The 18258-nt window shown below is 45.5% G+C and overlaps 1 protein-coding gene across 1 annotated transcript in view; it reads right to left on the bottom strand.

The window, feature by feature from the left end:
* Window positions 1-605: 605 nt before the first annotated feature.
* LOC308160235 (kinesin heavy chain-like) overlaps window positions 606-18258 on the bottom strand; it is a gene marked incomplete at both ends in the record, with an annotated part of 49010 nt that continues 31357 nt past the window's right edge. Inside the window, 24 exons of the mRNA XM_080534153.1 lie at window positions 606-684; window positions 1040-1144; window positions 1377-1548; window positions 2748-2964; window positions 4128-4232; window positions 5269-5340; window positions 5526-5586; window positions 5762-5863; window positions 6639-6748; window positions 7111-7196; window positions 7322-7439; window positions 7747-7935; window positions 8144-8290; window positions 8543-8749; window positions 9229-9297; window positions 10633-10811; window positions 11074-11222; window positions 11868-12016; window positions 12946-13050; window positions 14667-14791; window positions 16128-16215; window positions 16562-16617; window positions 16796-16844; window positions 17808-17912. Coding sequence (XP_080390279.1) covers window positions 606-684; window positions 1040-1144; window positions 1377-1548; window positions 2748-2964; window positions 4128-4232; window positions 5269-5340; window positions 5526-5586; window positions 5762-5863; window positions 6639-6748; window positions 7111-7196; window positions 7322-7439; window positions 7747-7935; window positions 8144-8290; window positions 8543-8749; window positions 9229-9297; window positions 10633-10811; window positions 11074-11222; window positions 11868-12016; window positions 12946-13050; window positions 14667-14791; window positions 16128-16215; window positions 16562-16617; window positions 16796-16844; window positions 17808-17912 — 2844 coding nt within the window. The remainder of the gene's footprint in view (window positions 685-1039; window positions 1145-1376; window positions 1549-2747; window positions 2965-4127; window positions 4233-5268; window positions 5341-5525; window positions 5587-5761; window positions 5864-6638; window positions 6749-7110; window positions 7197-7321; window positions 7440-7746; window positions 7936-8143; window positions 8291-8542; window positions 8750-9228; window positions 9298-10632; window positions 10812-11073; window positions 11223-11867; window positions 12017-12945; window positions 13051-14666; window positions 14792-16127; window positions 16216-16561; window positions 16618-16795; window positions 16845-17807; window positions 17913-18258) is intronic.

Genomic DNA, 18258 nt, shown 5'->3' with positions numbered 1-18258 from the left:
AGTATCATAAACACTACATGACATCTGACAGTTAATGCCAGGTTATAAACTGTCATAACACATGCAGAAGATTTTTAAGCTATGCTAAACTAGCAGAGCACGACATGCAGAGTGAGATCTGTTGTTATAAGCTGGGATCCTATAAGTATAGGATATGTAGGTGTCAGGACTTGGTTATGAAGGCGTTATGTCAGCCTTATGATGCCAGTGTCATAGTAAGAGTAAAGTGGGGTCTGTACAGACATAACATTACACATAAACAGTGCTGGTCATTACCTCTATTGGAGTACACATAATGTGTTCTAATGACGGGAGCGGGTGTCATAGTGGTTGTCATGGGACCATGGAACATGGGGCGGGGTTATACGGGTGGGGGTGGGCGGGTTTACTAGACGTCAGGGGAGGCTAATCCACTGCATGCAGATATCATATATGGGAGAGAAGTCCTTAAATACAGTGTTTGGTCATCTGTGGAGAAAAAACAAAAAAGGGATGGTTTAGATTATTTAAAACAAGGGACAGGTGTGTGTGTGTGTGTGTGTGTGTGTGTGTGCGCGTGTGTGTGCGTGTGCGTGTGCGTGTGTGTGCCAGTATTTACCATGGCATTAACTTGCAGCGGTCTCCTGCTGAATGATGTACATTCTGGCTGGGTCATCCACCTCGCTGCCACAGTGCACATCACTCCTGCACACACACACACACACAAACACACACACACACACACACACACGCACAAGCACGCACACACACGCGCACACGCACGCGCGCACACATACACACACACAGACACACACACACACACACAACCAATTGTATTATACAGATAAGAGTAACATTGAACATAGCACAAAGCTATCTCAATATAGCAGACTGGACATTATATCTGTAATGACGCAGACGCACACACACTCACACACAAACACACAAACGCGTGCACACACACACACACACACACAACCAATTGTATTATACACATAAGACAAGAGTAACATTGAACATATCACATAGCTATCTCAATATAGCAGACTGAACATCATACCTGTTGTCATTGATATCTCTGGCGTTTCCATTGTCTATGTTGAGAGGATAGGAGTCCAGTATGTCGGTAGGTCTGGCTGCTCTGTAGCCCAACGCTGTGGACACTCTGCTCAACCCACAGAACAAAACACAGTCATAACCTAATACATACTACCACATATACATGAATGTTTATAGGGCCATAAACATTGAATGTTTGTCACTATCCATAAGGCTGATTTAGTTTAGTATGGTTGATCAATTTACACAGACAAGTACAGTATGAGTAAAAAAGGTAGTTGTGAACCCCATATGGGCACACGCACATGCACCCATGGGGGTGGGTGGGAGCGACTCACGTGTTGGTCTGGACTGAGCTGGGGGCAGCACAAGTGGGGGCGGTGGTCTGCTCCGTCAGGGCCTTCTGGAACAGAGCGTTACTGTAGGTGTTGGCGGCCTCGCTGCTGGAGCGTGTGTAGAAAGGGTTGGTGGGGGAACACACTGGCAGTTGCTTCGGTCTGATGGGCTTGGCTGGAGAACCACAACACAGAGGTTAACTCATTTAAATCCAAGGGTGGATAAAGTCGCCAATTGAACAACATTCTAGAGTGCTAATAGGTGACTTTATTCACTAAAAACATGCATAAATGATGATGCTTTATTTTGTAGCCAATCAAAGTATTGTTGCTAGATAAATATCACATAAACACTTGGCACTCTAGGTGGTTAGTGTTCTGGAATTCTTTCGCAGTTAGTGTAATAAGTAAGAGGCAATAATATGTAAAAAAAATAAATAAAAAATAATAATAATGTACAATCATATTCCTGCTCTACTCAGAAACCAACTGCCATCTTATTTTTGCTCATCTTAATTTAATTAATAATAATTTAAAAAAAAGTCATAATAATCTTCTATCCCAATAACCAATGATGCATATGAAACCTTCATATGCATATGAATGCACTGCCAGTTTACATTAGGGATGCAACCTCAGCAAATATTATTTCAAGTCAAGACTAAAAACCCATCTTATTACCTAGTATTGCCTTTAAATGACAAAATAATTAAATTATGATTCTATAATGATTAAAGCATTTTATGTTTTGCAGGAAAAGTACTATACAAATAAAAGTTATTATTCTTATTCTTATTATTACTATTCTTGTTATTACTATTCTTCTTCTTCTTATTCCATCATAACAACCTAGTACAGAAGCCATTTGAATGTTATCATCAATGTGTGTGTGTGTGTGTGTGTGTGTGTGTATGTGTATGTGTGTGTCTGTGTGTGTGTGTGTGTGTGTGTGTGTGTGTGTGTGTGTGTGTATGTGTGTGTATGCATGTGTATGCATGCACTGCTCCTCCTGAGACATCTTCTGAGCCTCACCACTACGTCTCCTAAAGACACCCGCTTTCCCCTCTACTGTGTCCCTAAGAACTTCTATTGCCCCCCTTGTACTGTTTCTCAGTTTCTCCAGTAATATAAAATAAAAAATAAAAAAAAGTTTAGTAGAAGGCGATAATAGGGAGAAGGTTTTTCCTTCTATCAGTGGCCCCGGGCCCGAGCTAGAGTACTCTTCCTGCAACGAATGGTGGACTGCTGATTCACATGCTTAGTATTCAAATGTATTGATTGTAAGTCGCTTTGGAATAAGGCGTCTGCTAAATGCCAAAAATGTAAAATGTAAATGTAAATGCATGCGTGCAAGTGTGTGTGCGGGTGCAATACCAATCTGTGCAGCATGGGGGCGCCTGAGAGCGTTCTTGCTCCTCATGGCGTCTTTAATGCGGTCGACCTCCTGCTGGTAGCGGCGGCGGTCGATCATGGCACCCTCCTTGGCGTCTCTCAGTGCCGTCTCCAGGGCCTTAACTCTCTCAGCAGTAGACCGCAGACGTTTCTCCAGCTTTGGAAGCTCACAACGCAGATCTGCATTGTCACGAACCAGCTGGAGAGAGCAGAGAGGTTGAGGATGAGGAGGAGGAGAGAGAGGGAGGAAAGAAGGGGAAGAACGGGGGAGGGGGAGAGAGGGGTAGGAGAAAGGGAGGAGAGCGGGGTAGGAGAGAGGAGGACGAGAGAAGAGGAGAGAGTGGGAGGGGGGGGGAGAGAAAACAGAGAAAGAAATAGAGTGAAACCAGCGGAGAAAGAGAAAGGGGGGGGGGGTGGAGAGAGAGAGACAGAGAGTGAGGAAAGTAACAAGAAAGAACAAAGTGAGACATGAAAAGAGAGAAAGATATCTCTTTCACGACCAAACTAAATGAGGAACTGGATGATACTGTGTGATGCCAGATTGAGAGAGGTAAAGGGAAAGAGTCTCACTGAAGTGTCTAAATTGATCTCTGGCTTCTCTCATACCCTTTACCATGACGTGATTGATTGCGATCAATTCAATCAAAACCAATTATGCCTCAGGGTTAAACTCTGATTTCAACTCTGATTTCATACACACACATCTCTCTCTCTCTCTCTCTCTCTCTCTCTCTCTCTCTCGCTCTCTCTCTCCCCTTAGCTCAAACACTCTCTTTTACTCAAAAGAACTACAGGCAAAGGAAAAGAGTTAGTGAAACACTGAGGCACGTGTGAGCCTGTAGAAGCCTAATGGAGAGTGCATACAAAACTTGGGTTGACAAGCAAACAAAACCAGGAAGAAAAGGGTTACAAGGCCTGCTGGGAAATGAAGGCAAACGACGCGACTGAGGTGTGTTTGTACCTGTCGGTAACACTCCATCACCTGCAGGGAGCGCTCTCAGCGCACAACAATAAACACACACACACACACACACACACACACACACACACACAGACAAACAAGCACACACACACACACACACACACACACACACACACACAGACACATACAAAACAGTACACACATAAAAACGGTACAAGGACAAGAAGTGAAAAGGAAAACAAGTGAGTGACGCAGACAAGGAGGCCAGGGTGAAGGTGAGGGTGCAGGGCGGACAGGGGCCTGGGTGGTGTATGTATTGGGGCTGTGGAAAGGCATCAACAGAGCTAAATAGGGAATGTCCCCTGTGAGAAGATTCTATTCTAGACACTTCTCACCTGCTTATACACCTAGCCTTTAGCTCAGAGAGCTATGAGCCTCACCTGTTTGTGAACTTTTGTAAGCTGGTCCAGGTTATTCTCAAGAAAGGAAATCTTCTGCTTCTGGGTGCAAGACCCCCCACTATCATCAGGTTCCATTTCGGAACTCTGCAAAAGAGAGGGAGGAGAGGAAGCAAGGGAAGAGAGGGAAGAGAGAAAAAGGGGGAGAGGGAAAGAGAGTAAAAAGAGAAGACAAGATTGGGAGAAAAGAGAGAGAAAGGGTGATTTAGTACCCTTGTTATATACCGTGTTGGTTTTATGTGTTTATTTGTGTTGAAGTAGGCCTATTGGGTGGTTGTGTACTGTGTTGTGTTTTTGTCTCCCCCTGTTGTCCTGCATGCTCAGATGCATGGTTGGTTCCAGGCCCCTCATTCCACACCTGTTCCTGATCATCAATCAACCTGTTCCTACACTATAAATACCTCTGTGTCCTTAGTTCTCTCTCTCTCTCTCTCTCTCTTTCTTTTGTTTGAGCTGTGGCAGGGCTCTGGTGGGTAGTCAGAGATCGTGTTTGGTTTTGGTTTCTTCTTTGTCTTTAGATGTTTATAGATGTGAAAGCTTCCACTTATTATATTACTGGACATTATGAATTTATGGTACTTCAAGTTATATTCTGTATTCTGTTTGTTAATCTTTTATGTTTATTTGTGCACACAGGGGCAGATGACTAGTTGAGATACCCTGGGTTTACATCTTGCACACACATATAATTGACCTGCTGTCTAGCACCCCAGTTTAGAGTGAGCACCACCCACTGTACTTTGAGGTCCCTAGCACCTGTACATTTGGTGCCACTGATAGTCCTCTCTGTTCCCTGTGTTGCTTTATCAATAAATATTCATTTATTGCATTTTGGGTTTCCTGGTTTTTGTGTGACTGCACCCTCACTTGTCCATTCTGTTGCTTTATGTTGTGCCCTGCTACCCCGAGTCACCAGGGGGCGTAACAACCCTGCATAGTGCTGATTACCGTTAGATTCTGTAGGCCAAAGGAGGCAGGTGGAGGTAGAAATCTGGAGGATGGGCTCATTGTAATACATGGAATAGAATGAGGAACAGTATCAATCACACATGTTTTCCATTTTGGAACCTGTCCTCCGATTTCTATCTCCACTGCTGTACTGCATCCTCCCTCTGTCACTCACTTTTTTAACCCGCGACGTGAGGTCTTGAACGAACAGCTTGCGCAGGTTGTGGAGGGTGGTGAGTTCGCGGGCCTGAAAGACATAGAAGTGTCATGGTCAGATAGGGAGAAAAAAGATACATAGTGAGAGAAAGAGACAGATAGTGAGTGTTTTTGAGAGAGAGAGACAGATGTTATAGAGAGAGAGGTTTTTGAGAGAGAGAGAGAGAGAGAGACAGATGTTATAGGGAGAGAGAGAGGTGTGATAGAGCGATGTACCACAGTCTCCTCCAGCCCCTTGAGGTCCTGCTTGGTCTGCTCATGGCGCTCATGCAGAAATCTGACAAGAGAAGGAAGCACATCATCAATTATAAGTTATAAAAAAAGGAAATCCCAAAAATCAGAATGCTTATCTTCATTAATGCATATAGAGCAAGTTTCCTATACCCTGTTTGCACATGAGTGTGTGTGTGTGTGTGTGTGTGTGTGTGTGTGTGTGTGTGTTTCAGACTTACGAGAGCTCCTCCAGCCGCTCGCTCTTGCTGTTGTCCTGACTCTTCAGGTGCTCAAAGTCACTCCTGACCTGAGCCAACACCAGCTCCAGCTTCTGATTTTGACTGGAGGAGGGAGAGAGAGAGAGAGAAGAGAAAGAGTAAGAGAAAGGGAGAGAGATGATTACAAAAGGCTTACGTAAGAGAGGTAGAGAGAGATTAAGGCCCTGTACAGAATCAACCCCTAGCCCCTACCTTCTTGCCACTCATGTAGATGGGATGGGATAGACAGGGCACTATCCTAATTGATCCACCTTGCCCTCTGATAGGGTAGGGTGGCATTTCTACCATGTTGCTTGCACCAAGGGAGGCTGGTGGAAGTAAAAATCGGTGCTCATTGTAATGTCATTGAAATGTCCTTTCTACCTCCACCAGCCTCCACTGGCTTGCACATATCTTATCTGATTTACATATCTAATCCGAGTTACATGATCTACAGGTAGAAATAGGTAAGGCTAAGGTACTATGGGGGCTAGGGGCTAAGGGGCTAGGGGCTAAGGGGCTAGGGGCCAAGGGGCTAGGGGTAAGGGGCTAAGGGGCTAGGGGCTAAGGGGCTACGGGACTAGGGGCTAAGGAGCTATGGGGCTAGGGGCTAAGGGGCTGGGGCTAGGGGCTAAGGGGCTAGGGGCTAAGGGGCTAGGGGCTAAGGTGCTAAGGGGCTAGGGGCTAAGGGGCTAGGGGCTACGGGACTAGGGGCTAAGGAGCTATGGGGCTAGGGGCTAAGGGGCTGGGGCTAGGGGCTAAGGGGCTAGGGGCTAAGGGGCTAGGGGCTAAGGTGCTAAGGGGCTAGGGGCTAAGGGGCTAGGCGTAACTAAGATAGTTGATGTGGTGTGTGACTGACTCAGTGAGCTCATCGATGGTCCTCTGCTTCTCGTTGATCTCATCCCGCAGGCGGGCCATCTGCTTGTGGTGGAGACCGCGGTTTGACTCCCCCTGCTGGCGTGGAGGCCTCTGATCCAGGAAACAGGAGGAGAACACCACTAATTTACATACTAGGCAATACATCCTGTATCACTTCACTTCACAGCACAGCAGTGGAGGCTGGTGGAGGTAGCGTGGTGTGGTGGGCTCTTTGTAATGCATGGAATGGAATCAGGAACGGTATCAGACACACGTGTTTCATACTATTCCTCATTCCATTCCTTGCATTAGAATGAGCCCGTCCTCCGATTTCTACCTCCATCAACCTCCCCTGCAGCCCAGATATGACTAGGAGGTAATTGCAAGTTTCTTGGTTAAAAACACAATTCTAAACAATAAATTACTTCTTGAACCATTTCAAGATGATAAGAAGTATCAGAATCTTTGTTTACCTTCACGTTCCCTTCCTCCATCTCACCCTTCTCTCCATCCTTCTCTTCATCCTTCTCTCCATCTTTCTCCTCAATCATTGAATTATCTAAAAAGAGCAAAAGAGAGGTTTGGGTTACCCGGGTCCTCTAGCAAGGTTTATTTGTGTGTGTGTGTGTGTGTGTGTGTGTGTGTGTGTGTGTGTGTGTGTGTGTGTGTGTGTGTGTGTGTTACCTGGGTCCTGCAGCTTGGCTAGCTCCTCACTCAGGGAGTCGTGGCTCTCCTCCAGCAGTCTCTTCTTGTGCTCCACACTCTGCATGTACTCTGTCAGAGAGCGGATCTTTGCCTCATGCTGCACAACCGCAACAACATTAGCAACAGTTAGCAATTAGCAACAATTAGCTAACCTGTAAGACACTTGTAAGACAGTGTCTGCCTGGCTGCCTGTCTAGCTTTCTGTCTGTCTGTCTGCCTGCCTGCCTGTCTGTCTGTCTGTCTGTCTGTCTGTCTAACTGTCTGTCTGTCTGTCTATCTGTCTCTCTGCATGTCTGCCTGTCTGCCTGCCTGTCTGTCTGCATGTCTGCCTGCTTGTCTGCCTGTCTGCCTGTCTGTCTGCCTGCCTGCCTGCCTGCCTGTCTGTCTGCCTGTCTGTGTGTTACCTGTGAGATGAGCAGATGGCAGGAGGACAGTTCACGGCCCGTCTCCTCCATCTTGCGGTGACATTCCAGCTGCATGTTCTCCAGCTGGCGACAGCGCTTCACCATGGACTTGACCTCCGACTTGATCTTACTGATGTAGAGACGCGCCACTGTGAACTCCTCCTCGATCGCCCCGCTGATCTCCACAGGCTACAGCAGGGGGAGAGAGAGAGATGGATGAATTATGAGTTTGACTTGTGGACTTGTGGAAAATTGTGCAATATTGTGTACATAAATCTAAGCTATTTGACTTGACTTCACCAACACCTATAATTCTTACATAGGTTCAAGCATGAATACAAGTCTCCCTAACTAGAGGAGAGAGAGACTCATTCGGCCTGCGTGCATCTGATCTTACCAGTTTAATCTCCCCATTGCCCACGATGGTGCTGAATTCACTCAGGTCCCTCATCAGCCCGTTGAGCACGTCAGCGATGCGCTTCCTCTGCTGACCACTCACTTCCTGCATGTGGGACAGCTCCGCCTCCAGCTCCATCAGACTGGCCTATCACACGGAGGGAGACAGAGGGGAGGTGTTTGGAGATCATGTGTAATCATGTATTATTTCATTATAACATGTACATTTAAATCATTAAATTGTAAACTCTAATTGGGTGAGCTGTTAGCTACAAGATAAACTATACTAGACTATACTCCAGAGCACAAAGTCCATTCTATTCATTACATTTCTATAACCCCATTCCATTTCTCTGACCCCATTCCATTCCTCTGACCCCATTCCATTCCTCTGACCCACCATCTTCTGGGCGAGCTGGTCGGCGAGCAGCTGGTTCTGCAGGCCCTTCTCCTCCACCTGCTGGCTCTTGTGGTCGTAGTTGATGGCCAGCTCCTCCAGAGCCTGCAGGACCTCCTTCACCTCCGCCTTGGCGCAGTCACTCTCCACCTGCAGACGACCCAGCTCCGCCTGCACCTTGTCCCCGTCGCCACGGGACGACGCCAGCAGCTAGGACACACACACAGACACACACATATATGTGAATGAGCAAAACATGCATGCATGCAAACACACACACACACACAAACATAGACATGCTCAGATACACACAGACAGATGGCCTACATCTAGCATTGGCAATGACTTGTCTCCCCTGGCTTCCATGACAACTGAGCTGCTGAGAGAGACTGGCAGGCTTAATTAATGAAAGGCTATAACGTCTTCTAAAACACTAACATATCAGGTTCTAAAGTAATCAATTGGGATGGGTACAGATAATAATACTAGTTAAATATTTGTATACACATGCATGTGATTCAAATCCATTTAGTAATTAGATGTCACTTCTGCTACCATCACTCCCCCTAGTGTGTGTGTGTGTGTGTGTGTGTGTGTGTGTGTGTGTGTGTGTGTGTGTGTGTGTGTGTGCGTGTGTGTGTATGTGTCCGACAGAGAGGGCAACAGCATGTGTGTGAATGTGTCTTTACCTCATCCTGATCCATCATCTGCTCCTTCAGCTTCTCAACAATCTGGCACTGCAGATTGATCTCATCATCCTGATCACACAGAGAGAGAGAGAGGGGGGGGGGGGGGGGGGGGGGGGTGAGCTTGTGGGAATTACTTAACATCGAATAATCACTATCATCAACTCAATGTGTGTGTGTTTGTGTAATAATAATAATAATAATAATGGATATTATTTATAAAGCACTTTACATTTCAAGAATCTCAAAGTGCTACAGTCAATAAAAGAAACAAAAACAGCACAACACAATAAAGATCACTAAAAACATCAAAAGCAGAAAGGTTAAAAAGACACTGTGGCATAAAACAACAACAAAAAAATATATACAAATCTGGCTACTGGAACGCTTTGTTAAAAAGATGAGTCTTAAGTCCGCTCTTAAAAGAGTCGACCGACTGTGGTGCTCTCAGGTGGGCAGGGAGGGCGTTCCACAGTTCGGGGGCGATGGAGCAGAAGGCCCGGTCTCCCATGGAGCGGAGGTGGGTTTTGGTGGGTTTGAGGAGGTTTGCATTTGATGAGCGGAGAGTGCGAGTGGAGGGGCTGTGGGATTTGACCAGGTCCTTGAGGTAAGGGGGTGCGTTGCCGTGAATGCATTGATGAGTTAACAGTGAGATTTTGTAAATGATCCGAGAGGAGATGGGAAGCCAGTGTAGTGAGTGGAGGATGGGTGTGATGTGATCGTATTTGCGCACTCTCATCAGGATCCTAGCAGCGCTGTTCTGAATGTACTGGAACTTCTGAAGGCTCTTGCTAGGGATCCTGATGAGAAGTGCGTTGCAGTAGTCGAGCCTGGAGGAGACAAAGGCATGGACTAACTTCTCGGCATCGGGCAAAGACAGGGTGGGGCGGAGTTTTGCTATATTTCTAAGGTGGAAGAATGACGTTTTGGATATGTGTTTAATGTGGGCCTCGTAGTTAAGGTGGGGGTCCATTCGAACACCAAGGTTGGTGACGACGGATGACAGAGGGATAACCTGTCCAGAGAAAGTGATGCTTGTTATGGGGGATGATTTAACCTGGTGAGGGGTGCCGATGAGGATGGCTTCTGTTTTGCAGCTATTTAATTGAAGGAAGTTAACTCTCATCCACGCCTTTATCTCCTCCAGGCAGATGGTGAGTGCAGATGAGGTTGACTGAGGGGTTGGGTCCAGTTTAATGTAGAGTTGTGTGTCGTCAGCATAGCAATGGTAGGGGATACCATGCTTGCTGATGACACGGCCGAGGGGTAACATGTACAGGGTGAAGAGGGTGGGTCCGAGTACGGATCCTTGGGGGACACCACAGGTGTGTGTGTGTGTGTGTGTGTATGTGTGTGTGTGTGTGTGTGTGTATTTGTGTGCTCGCGCGTGCATGTGTGTGACCTAACCTTGTCATCCAGCTGCTTGTACAGCTTGCGTATCTCCTCCTCGTACTTCTGCCTCTCCTCCTCAGAGATGCGCACCACGATGGAGGACGAGTCGTTGTCTAGGACGGGCCGCTCCTCCACAGACTCCATACGCTCCACAATGTCCGCAGTGGAACGCTCCGTCTCAGGGACATCCTCACCTGGAGAGGGAACAAAAAGGAGGAGGAGGAGGAGGAGAGGAAGGACAGATAGAGTGGAGGATGAGAGGATAGGAGGATGAGGGGATGAGTCATTTCTTGCTTACAGGCTCGGATTCCTGTTTCACGTCAATATCATGAGATATATATATTTTTAAACAAATATGTGTGTGTGTGTGTGTGGTGTGTGTGTGTGTGTGTGTGTGTGTGTGTGTGTGTGTGCGTGTGTGTGTGTGTGTGTGTGTGTGTGTGTATGCCCTCTCACCGTTCCTCCAGCGGTTGAGCTCAGCCTCCAGCCTGATGACGGTCTCCTTCATGGTCTTGTTCTTCTCCTTCTCCTTCTCGTACTTCCTCTTCCACTGCTCGGCTGTCAGCTCCAGGTTGATGGACGCCGTGTTCCTGATGGTCTTGGCACTGAGAGACACAAAGAGGGAATCAATACTCTGTTGTATACTGTGGGTGTTTATACAGTATTTATAACTACAGATAGGTTACATATGAATCTCTGTTCCCAATGGTCTTGGCATTGAGAGAGGCAGAAATCGGAATTGGAAGCGTATACTGTATATATGAATTGATGATGTGCTCCTTGTTAGTGTCTGTGTGTCCTTTGTTGTGTGTATGTGTGTGTTTTAGTTTGTATTTATTGTTGTTGTGTGTACTGTATTGTCTGGTGAAATGAAATTTCCGCTCTGGGGGTTAATAAACTATCTTATCTTATCTTATTGTATCTTACGAGTAAAAATAAAGCCTACATAAAGGCTACATATAAATCTCTGTTCCTGTTTCTGTACGCATCACAGTAAATAGAACAACGCATGTCTTCCTGATGTTCTTAGAATTGCACAGAGCTGGAGTGGTCTTGGTACACTTCACTCTTCTGCACCAGGAATCACACAACTGTACATTCACAGAGGGCTTCCAGACAGGAGTGCACTTTGTTTAATTACACACATGTAAAAGATCAGTGGGTGGCAGGGAAATGGGAGGATGGGCTCATTGTAATAAATGGAATGGAACGAGCAATGCCCCCTAGTGGGGACATGGTGTGTTAGCTACCGTTGTCCAAACATCAGGGTAGACTTGGTCTCTGCGTCGTTGTAGGAGGAGGGAGAGCAGCAGATAAACATTGTGGTCCGACAGTTCCCCCCCAGAGAGTCCTGCAGGATACGGGTCATCTTGCTGTCACGGTACGGCACGTGGGTTTTCTATAACAGAGGAGAGAGTGAGTAAGAGGCATGCATGTGTGTGTTTTGTGTATGTGTGTGTGTCTTTTTTTGTGTGTGTTTTTTTTGTGTGTGTGTGTGTGTGTGTGTGAGACCAGCAAGTGTGCTCTTAAGAAGGGTAAGGGACAGTTCCTGAACACAGGTTAAGCAAAGAGCTAGACTTAATCACACTACAAAGGAGACTTTCATTTAAAAACCAATTTCGGAGTAAGTTTAGTCTGGGTCAGGCCTTATTCTGCAGCATCCCACTTTTCTCCCCAGGCCAGTATGGCCAGGAGAGAGCTGGCATTGACAGGTGTGTCTGGTGAGTTGGCAGACGAGATGGTGGGTTGGCATGGAGAGTTGTTTGGCATGAATTGTCATTAGCAAGTCCATGTGGTGGGTTGGCATTTAAATGTACTGGTATGTTCAATGGGTTTATAGACTGACATTGAGGGGTTAGCAGACCTTTGCTTGATTTATCTTAGGACTATTCCATAGGTTCTATTGTACTAGGCCAACTAGAAGAAGGTCTGATGTTTAGTGGGTCTGTTGGGATGTAGAAGACAGAGTGGCAGGAATCATGAAGGACTGTGTAAGGTAGATACAGCTGTAATCAAGGCTGTAATACAAAAGGCAGTAGCTGCCTGTACTCACTGTCCCCTCGGCCAGAGCAGAGATCACGTTGCCTGTGTGCGTGTGTGTTTGTGTGTGTGTGTGCATGTGTGTGTGTGTGCGTGTGTGTGTGTGTCTGTGTGTGTTCAAATACAGTAGCTATAACGGATATATTCTGTACTTGTCCCCTCGGCCAAAGCCAAGATCACGTGTGTGTGTGTGTGTGTGTGTGTGTGTGTGCCTGAATGCGTGCATGGTAGTATGTGTATGTGTGTGTGTGTGTGTGCGTATAAGGTAGATAGGTGTACTGCACTCACAGTCCCCTCGGCCAGGGCAGAGATCACATTCCCCAGGGCAGACAGAGACTTGTTGATGTTCTTAGCTTCATCAAGGACAGCGCCGGCTGCACCAGTCTTACTGACCTGAGAGAGGGAGAGAGGGAGAGAGGGAGGGAGGGAGAGAGAGAGAGAGAGAGAGAGAGAGAAAGAGAGAGAGAAAGAGAGAGAGGGGGGGAGCGACAAAGAGAAAGACAGAGACAAAGAGAGAAAAAGAGAGATGAAACTGAATGAATGACTGTGCCTAATTTACCAAAGGAGATGTCACATGCCACTGACACCCCAGCGTCTCTGTGCCCATAGTGTCAACTCTGGGTTCTCTTCAAAGGGAAATGAATAAAGATGTTCCACATTACGGCCCCACAACTAGGAACTGCAACTGTAAAGGCTTAATGAAACCTTCCTAAAACCCTTTGTCTACATACATATTAAAAAATACATTAGCAAACATACATAGCATATGCCATTCACTGCCAGTCACCTTCTCACTCCAGCAGGTAGTTAACCCTGTGGACACTACACTCTTAGAAAAAAAGGTTCTGTGAGAGAAAACTATTATATGTAATAAGACATTTTTCTACATTTAAGATTCAAACTTTGGATATCTAGGGCAAAGCTATATAAACTAATTTCCTGTTGTAACCACACAATGAAACCAGTTTCTCTACTTGAAGCTTGACATTGGCTAGACAACAGACACATTGAAATGATTACAAAGACCTGATTGCTCTCTTTTCTACCTAGATGGACTAAGCCATCTAGAGCAGTTTTGGACTTTTGTGTTTCCCCAGACCCAGTACTCTAGAAACCAGACTAAACCAGTTGTAGCCTTTGTGTTCCTTTTCCACCTTTGTGTCTCTACGAGAAAGTGGGGGCCGATTCCTCCTTAACCTTCATCCCCCATCATCTTCCTCAATGTACAAGTCCACACCCATTGCTCATGATTGGTCTAGACCTCACCCGAGGGCGGACCCCTTACCTGAGGGTACCTGAGTGCATAAATACTGAGATGTAATGAATGATCTGGACTTTACGAGGAACGTTGAATCTTCAGATGCGTCTGACGAACCTGTAAACTTCCTCCTTCTGCAGAAGAATATTACATATCTTTTCTTATACATCTTGAAACGAAACAGGCTGCTTTTATTGATAATTTGCTCTAACAGTTCCAAAACGGTTCCTTATTTGTCCCTAGGGGAACCCTTTGAAGATCCCATGTTGGAGCCAATGTAGAACCTTTTGGGTTCCATCTAGGTTTTCTATGGCGCCAAAAAGGGTTCCCCTACAGGGACAAATTAAGTTTTGGTACTAACTAACACCTTTTTTCCTAAGAGTGTACCCCTGCCCAGGAACCAGGTGTAATGATTATTTCTTATATTGAAGTATAAAATCCAAATGGAATAGTTGGAAAAGTTGATGCTCAAATGAAAGTTGAATTAAGACAATTTATTCAGATCTGGGCTCACACAACTGCCTGCACACACCTCTGTGGTCAAACAGTGAATGAGCAAGGAACAAAGGAATGGTACTATCTTTATAGATGGTTGTCACAAGTTGGCCATAAAACCTCTGGCACGCAGGGGTCTTATTCTGGCGCCAACAAGTCTAGGATCCTTATCATTTTCCTTAGGAACCAAACCAGTTAAGATAAACAGGATTAAAAGATACTTTAGGTAAACCAGGTAAACCAGATAAACTTGTACCTTCTCACTACCAGCCAGATCCACCAAGTAGAGTTTTCCACACAGTTTCTGCTCCGTCTCTACATGTTCCTGCTTGATGTTGATCAGGAAGATGCTGTGACTGCGGGAGCTGTGCTCATTCATGTCTGTGGAGGAGAGAGAATATGGTCAAACACTGTCATTGTTTGGAGGTACATTCAATACTGTCAAAGATTGTCATTGTTTGAAGATACATTCAATACTGTCAAAGATTGTTATTGTTTGGCGGTACCTTCAATATGGTCAAAGACATTCAGGAATCATTCATGTCTACCAAGACAGTATGAGAGAATAGACTAGAATTGAAGTACAGTCTAAAAAGCACTGCAGACTGAGGATATTCATGTCAATACAATACATTGCAGGGGATGGTGGTGGAGGTCGGAAATGGAGGATAGGCTCATTGTAATGCATGGAATGGAATAAGGAGTGGTTGAGTTTTGATACCACTCCTTATTCCATTCCATGCATTACAATGAGCCTATCCTCCATTTCCAACCTCCACCACCATCCCCTGCAATGTGGAAAAAGGATGGAGGAGATGGAATGAGGAAAAGTATCAAACATGTGTTTCCCTTCCTCATTCCATTCCATGCATTGCAATGAGCCTGTCCTCCATTTTCTACCTTCACTAGCTCTCCTTTACCGACCTCGGACCTGCCCAAAGGGAGAGCTCTTGTTACTGCATCTGTATATATCTGGTTGCAGTGGTTCAATACCAGCAGAGCTGAGAGCATTAGTCTGCTGTCATCACTGCTCTACTGTGAGTCAGCATCAGACCAGCATCAGGCCTGCCAGCACAGAGCCAGGTGGACCTCTGGGCCCAGTTGTTCAAAACTTCCAAACAGTCAAAGTTTGCAGTTTGCTATCCAGGGTCAGATCTATCTGGCTGATTTTGAGTATTATAGAGGAAGTCAGCCTGCTCGATCTGATCTTGGATAGCAAAAAATAATCAGGATCATTCTGATGCAGATTAAACAACTGGGCCCTGGAGATGGAAAAACACATTGGACAGTAGAGGCTAGTGGAGAAAGAAATCGGAGGACGAGCTCATTGTAATACATGGAATGGAATATGGAATGGCATGAATATGTAATGGAATCATACACCATTCCTCATTCGGCTCATTGTAATACATGGAATGGAATATGGAATGGCATTCCTCATTCCATTCCATGCATTACAATGAGCTTGTCCTCTTATTTTTTACAGACGACCTGGGTTCAATCCCTGTCGGTCACATCAGCTGAGTAAGATTGAACATTGTGAATGTACTCAAGATAAGACCAGAGTTGCTTCTCATAGGGACAATGTAAGGATGTTAATGGATGTTATATAAGTGATTACATACAACGTGACTCCAACTGTTACATCACACTGAGTCTTCAATGCTTGCGTCAGCAAGAAGACACAGAACTGGATCACGATGGTCTGGAGACTTACTAGTCACAGCAACATGACGGTTGTTCTTCCCCTCGTCAATCACATCCATGACCTCGTCTGGGCTTGACACAAAACGCTCAGTGCAACCCTGCAGGAGGAAGGAGGGGGGAGGGAGTAAAGAGAGGGGGAGGGAGGATAGAGGGGAAGGATGGAGGATGGAGGAGGAAGGAGAGGGGAGGAGAGAGGGGGGAGAGAGAGAAGGGAGAAAGGAGGAGAGAGGAATGCATGAGAGGGATGCATAAGAGTTAATATGCAGTCAAATGTGCAGTTAAAATAGTAAGGGTAAACACTGAAATGTTTAGTGCAATCCTACATTATAGTGGGAGGAGGGTGAAAATAGCTAAGGTTGATACAGTAACAAATGCAACAACATGTACAGATATAAATACTATACATGTACAGTATATAATCAGGAAAGATGATGTCAAACCCACCTTCACAAACGGGACCCTGTTCTTGTCCTCGTGGACAGCCAGGTTCGTCTTAGTCACTACAATATAAAGACAAACACATTGAACATAAGCGGAGAGGGGGGTCCATCCTCTGATGTCTACCTCTACCAGCCTTCCTGGGTGGAGACAGTTTTTATGAAGCCATGACTTGCATGTATTGGTAATTGTATTGCATTAGGCATTGGCATATACAGGTGGGGAAAACGCAGGACTAACCATCCAGCAGATCGCGGATCTTGTCCATGTAGATTTCAAAGTATGAAACCTGTGTATAGAAGAAAGAGCCATGGCAAACAAATCACATTCATTGGCCTGAAGCTATACAGTGCATGCTATAGCCTCATATTAGAGCTGAACACAGCCTCTGTGAGTCATGCTAGATAATGGCCTTGTGGCATTATTTTCTGCTTGTCTTCGCAATAATATGATCTACACCGCTTTTCTGCTGTGAGTCAGGTAGTTTAAAGGACCTGAAGAAACGTTTTCGGTTTCCACAGATTCCTTCTGTCCCCATTGATGAGTCATATTGGCCAAAACCCCTCTGATTGGTGGCACCACTCCTATGCTACGTGAGTCACTCAACCAATCAGTGCAAATCTATGTAGTGTGATGTAACAGAGTGTAATCATCCTACTTTTCAAATTTTTTAGAGGACAGTGGACATCCACTCCCATGTTCATATATATTTTTAAATGATTTAGACAGCACAGACATATACAGTATATGGGGTGATAAGTGGACTCTGGTTGGAGATGTTCACACATGTTCTAAGAGGCACAAGCAGAACGACTCTACCATGCTGAGGAACACAGTATATACAGCCGTATACAGAGTATCTATCTCTATGGTGATGGAGAGGGATGGAGGAGATGGGGAGGGATGAAAGATGGAGGAGATGGGGAGGGATGAAAGATGGAGGATATGAAAAGGGATGGAGGAGATGAAAAGGGATGGAGGAGATGAAGAGGGATGGAGGAGATGGAGGAATGAAAGATGGAGATGATGGGGAGGGATGGAAGATGGAGGAGATGGGGAGGGATGGAAGATGGAGGAGATGAAGAGGGATGGAGGAGATGGAGGAATGAAAGATGGAGATGATGGGGAGGGATGGAAGATGGAGGAGATGGGGAGGGATGGAGGATGGAGGAGATGGGGAGGGATGGAAATTGGAGGAGATGGGGAGAGATGGAGGAGATGGAGGGGATGGAGATGAGTGTATGTACGACACCTTTATGTGGAACTCCAGGTTCTCATCCATGCCAAAGATGTGATTGAAGATGTCCTCCGCGATCCTGGGGATGATGCCCATCTGGTTGGGGTCATGCAGCTTCCCCTACACAAGAGAACAGAATAAAATAGATTAGATCAGATAAGAATCTAATAGAATAGAATAAAATACCTTAGATTAGAATAGAATAAAATAGAAACGATTAGGTTAGACTACATTAGAATAGAATAGAATACCTTAGATTAGAATAGAATAAAATAGAAACGATTAGGTTAGACTACATTAGAATAGAATAGATTACATTAGATTAGAATAGAATTGAACAGAACAGAATAGATTAGATTATACACAAAAAAAGGAGCTTCTTGCTCCTTGTGGGTTTTGTGGGGGGTGTGGAAGTGAGATTGTTTGAACAAGTAAGATAGCACAAATATGTCCTGTAACTGTGTCC

The sequence above is a fragment of the Nansenia antarctica genome (assembly GCF_963989245.1).
Source record: "Nansenia antarctica genome assembly, chromosome: 6".
Classification (NCBI taxonomy): domain Eukaryota; kingdom Metazoa; phylum Chordata; class Actinopteri; order Argentiniformes; family Microstomatidae; genus Nansenia; species Nansenia antarctica.
This window is presented reverse-complemented; position numbering and strand designations above follow the sequence as displayed.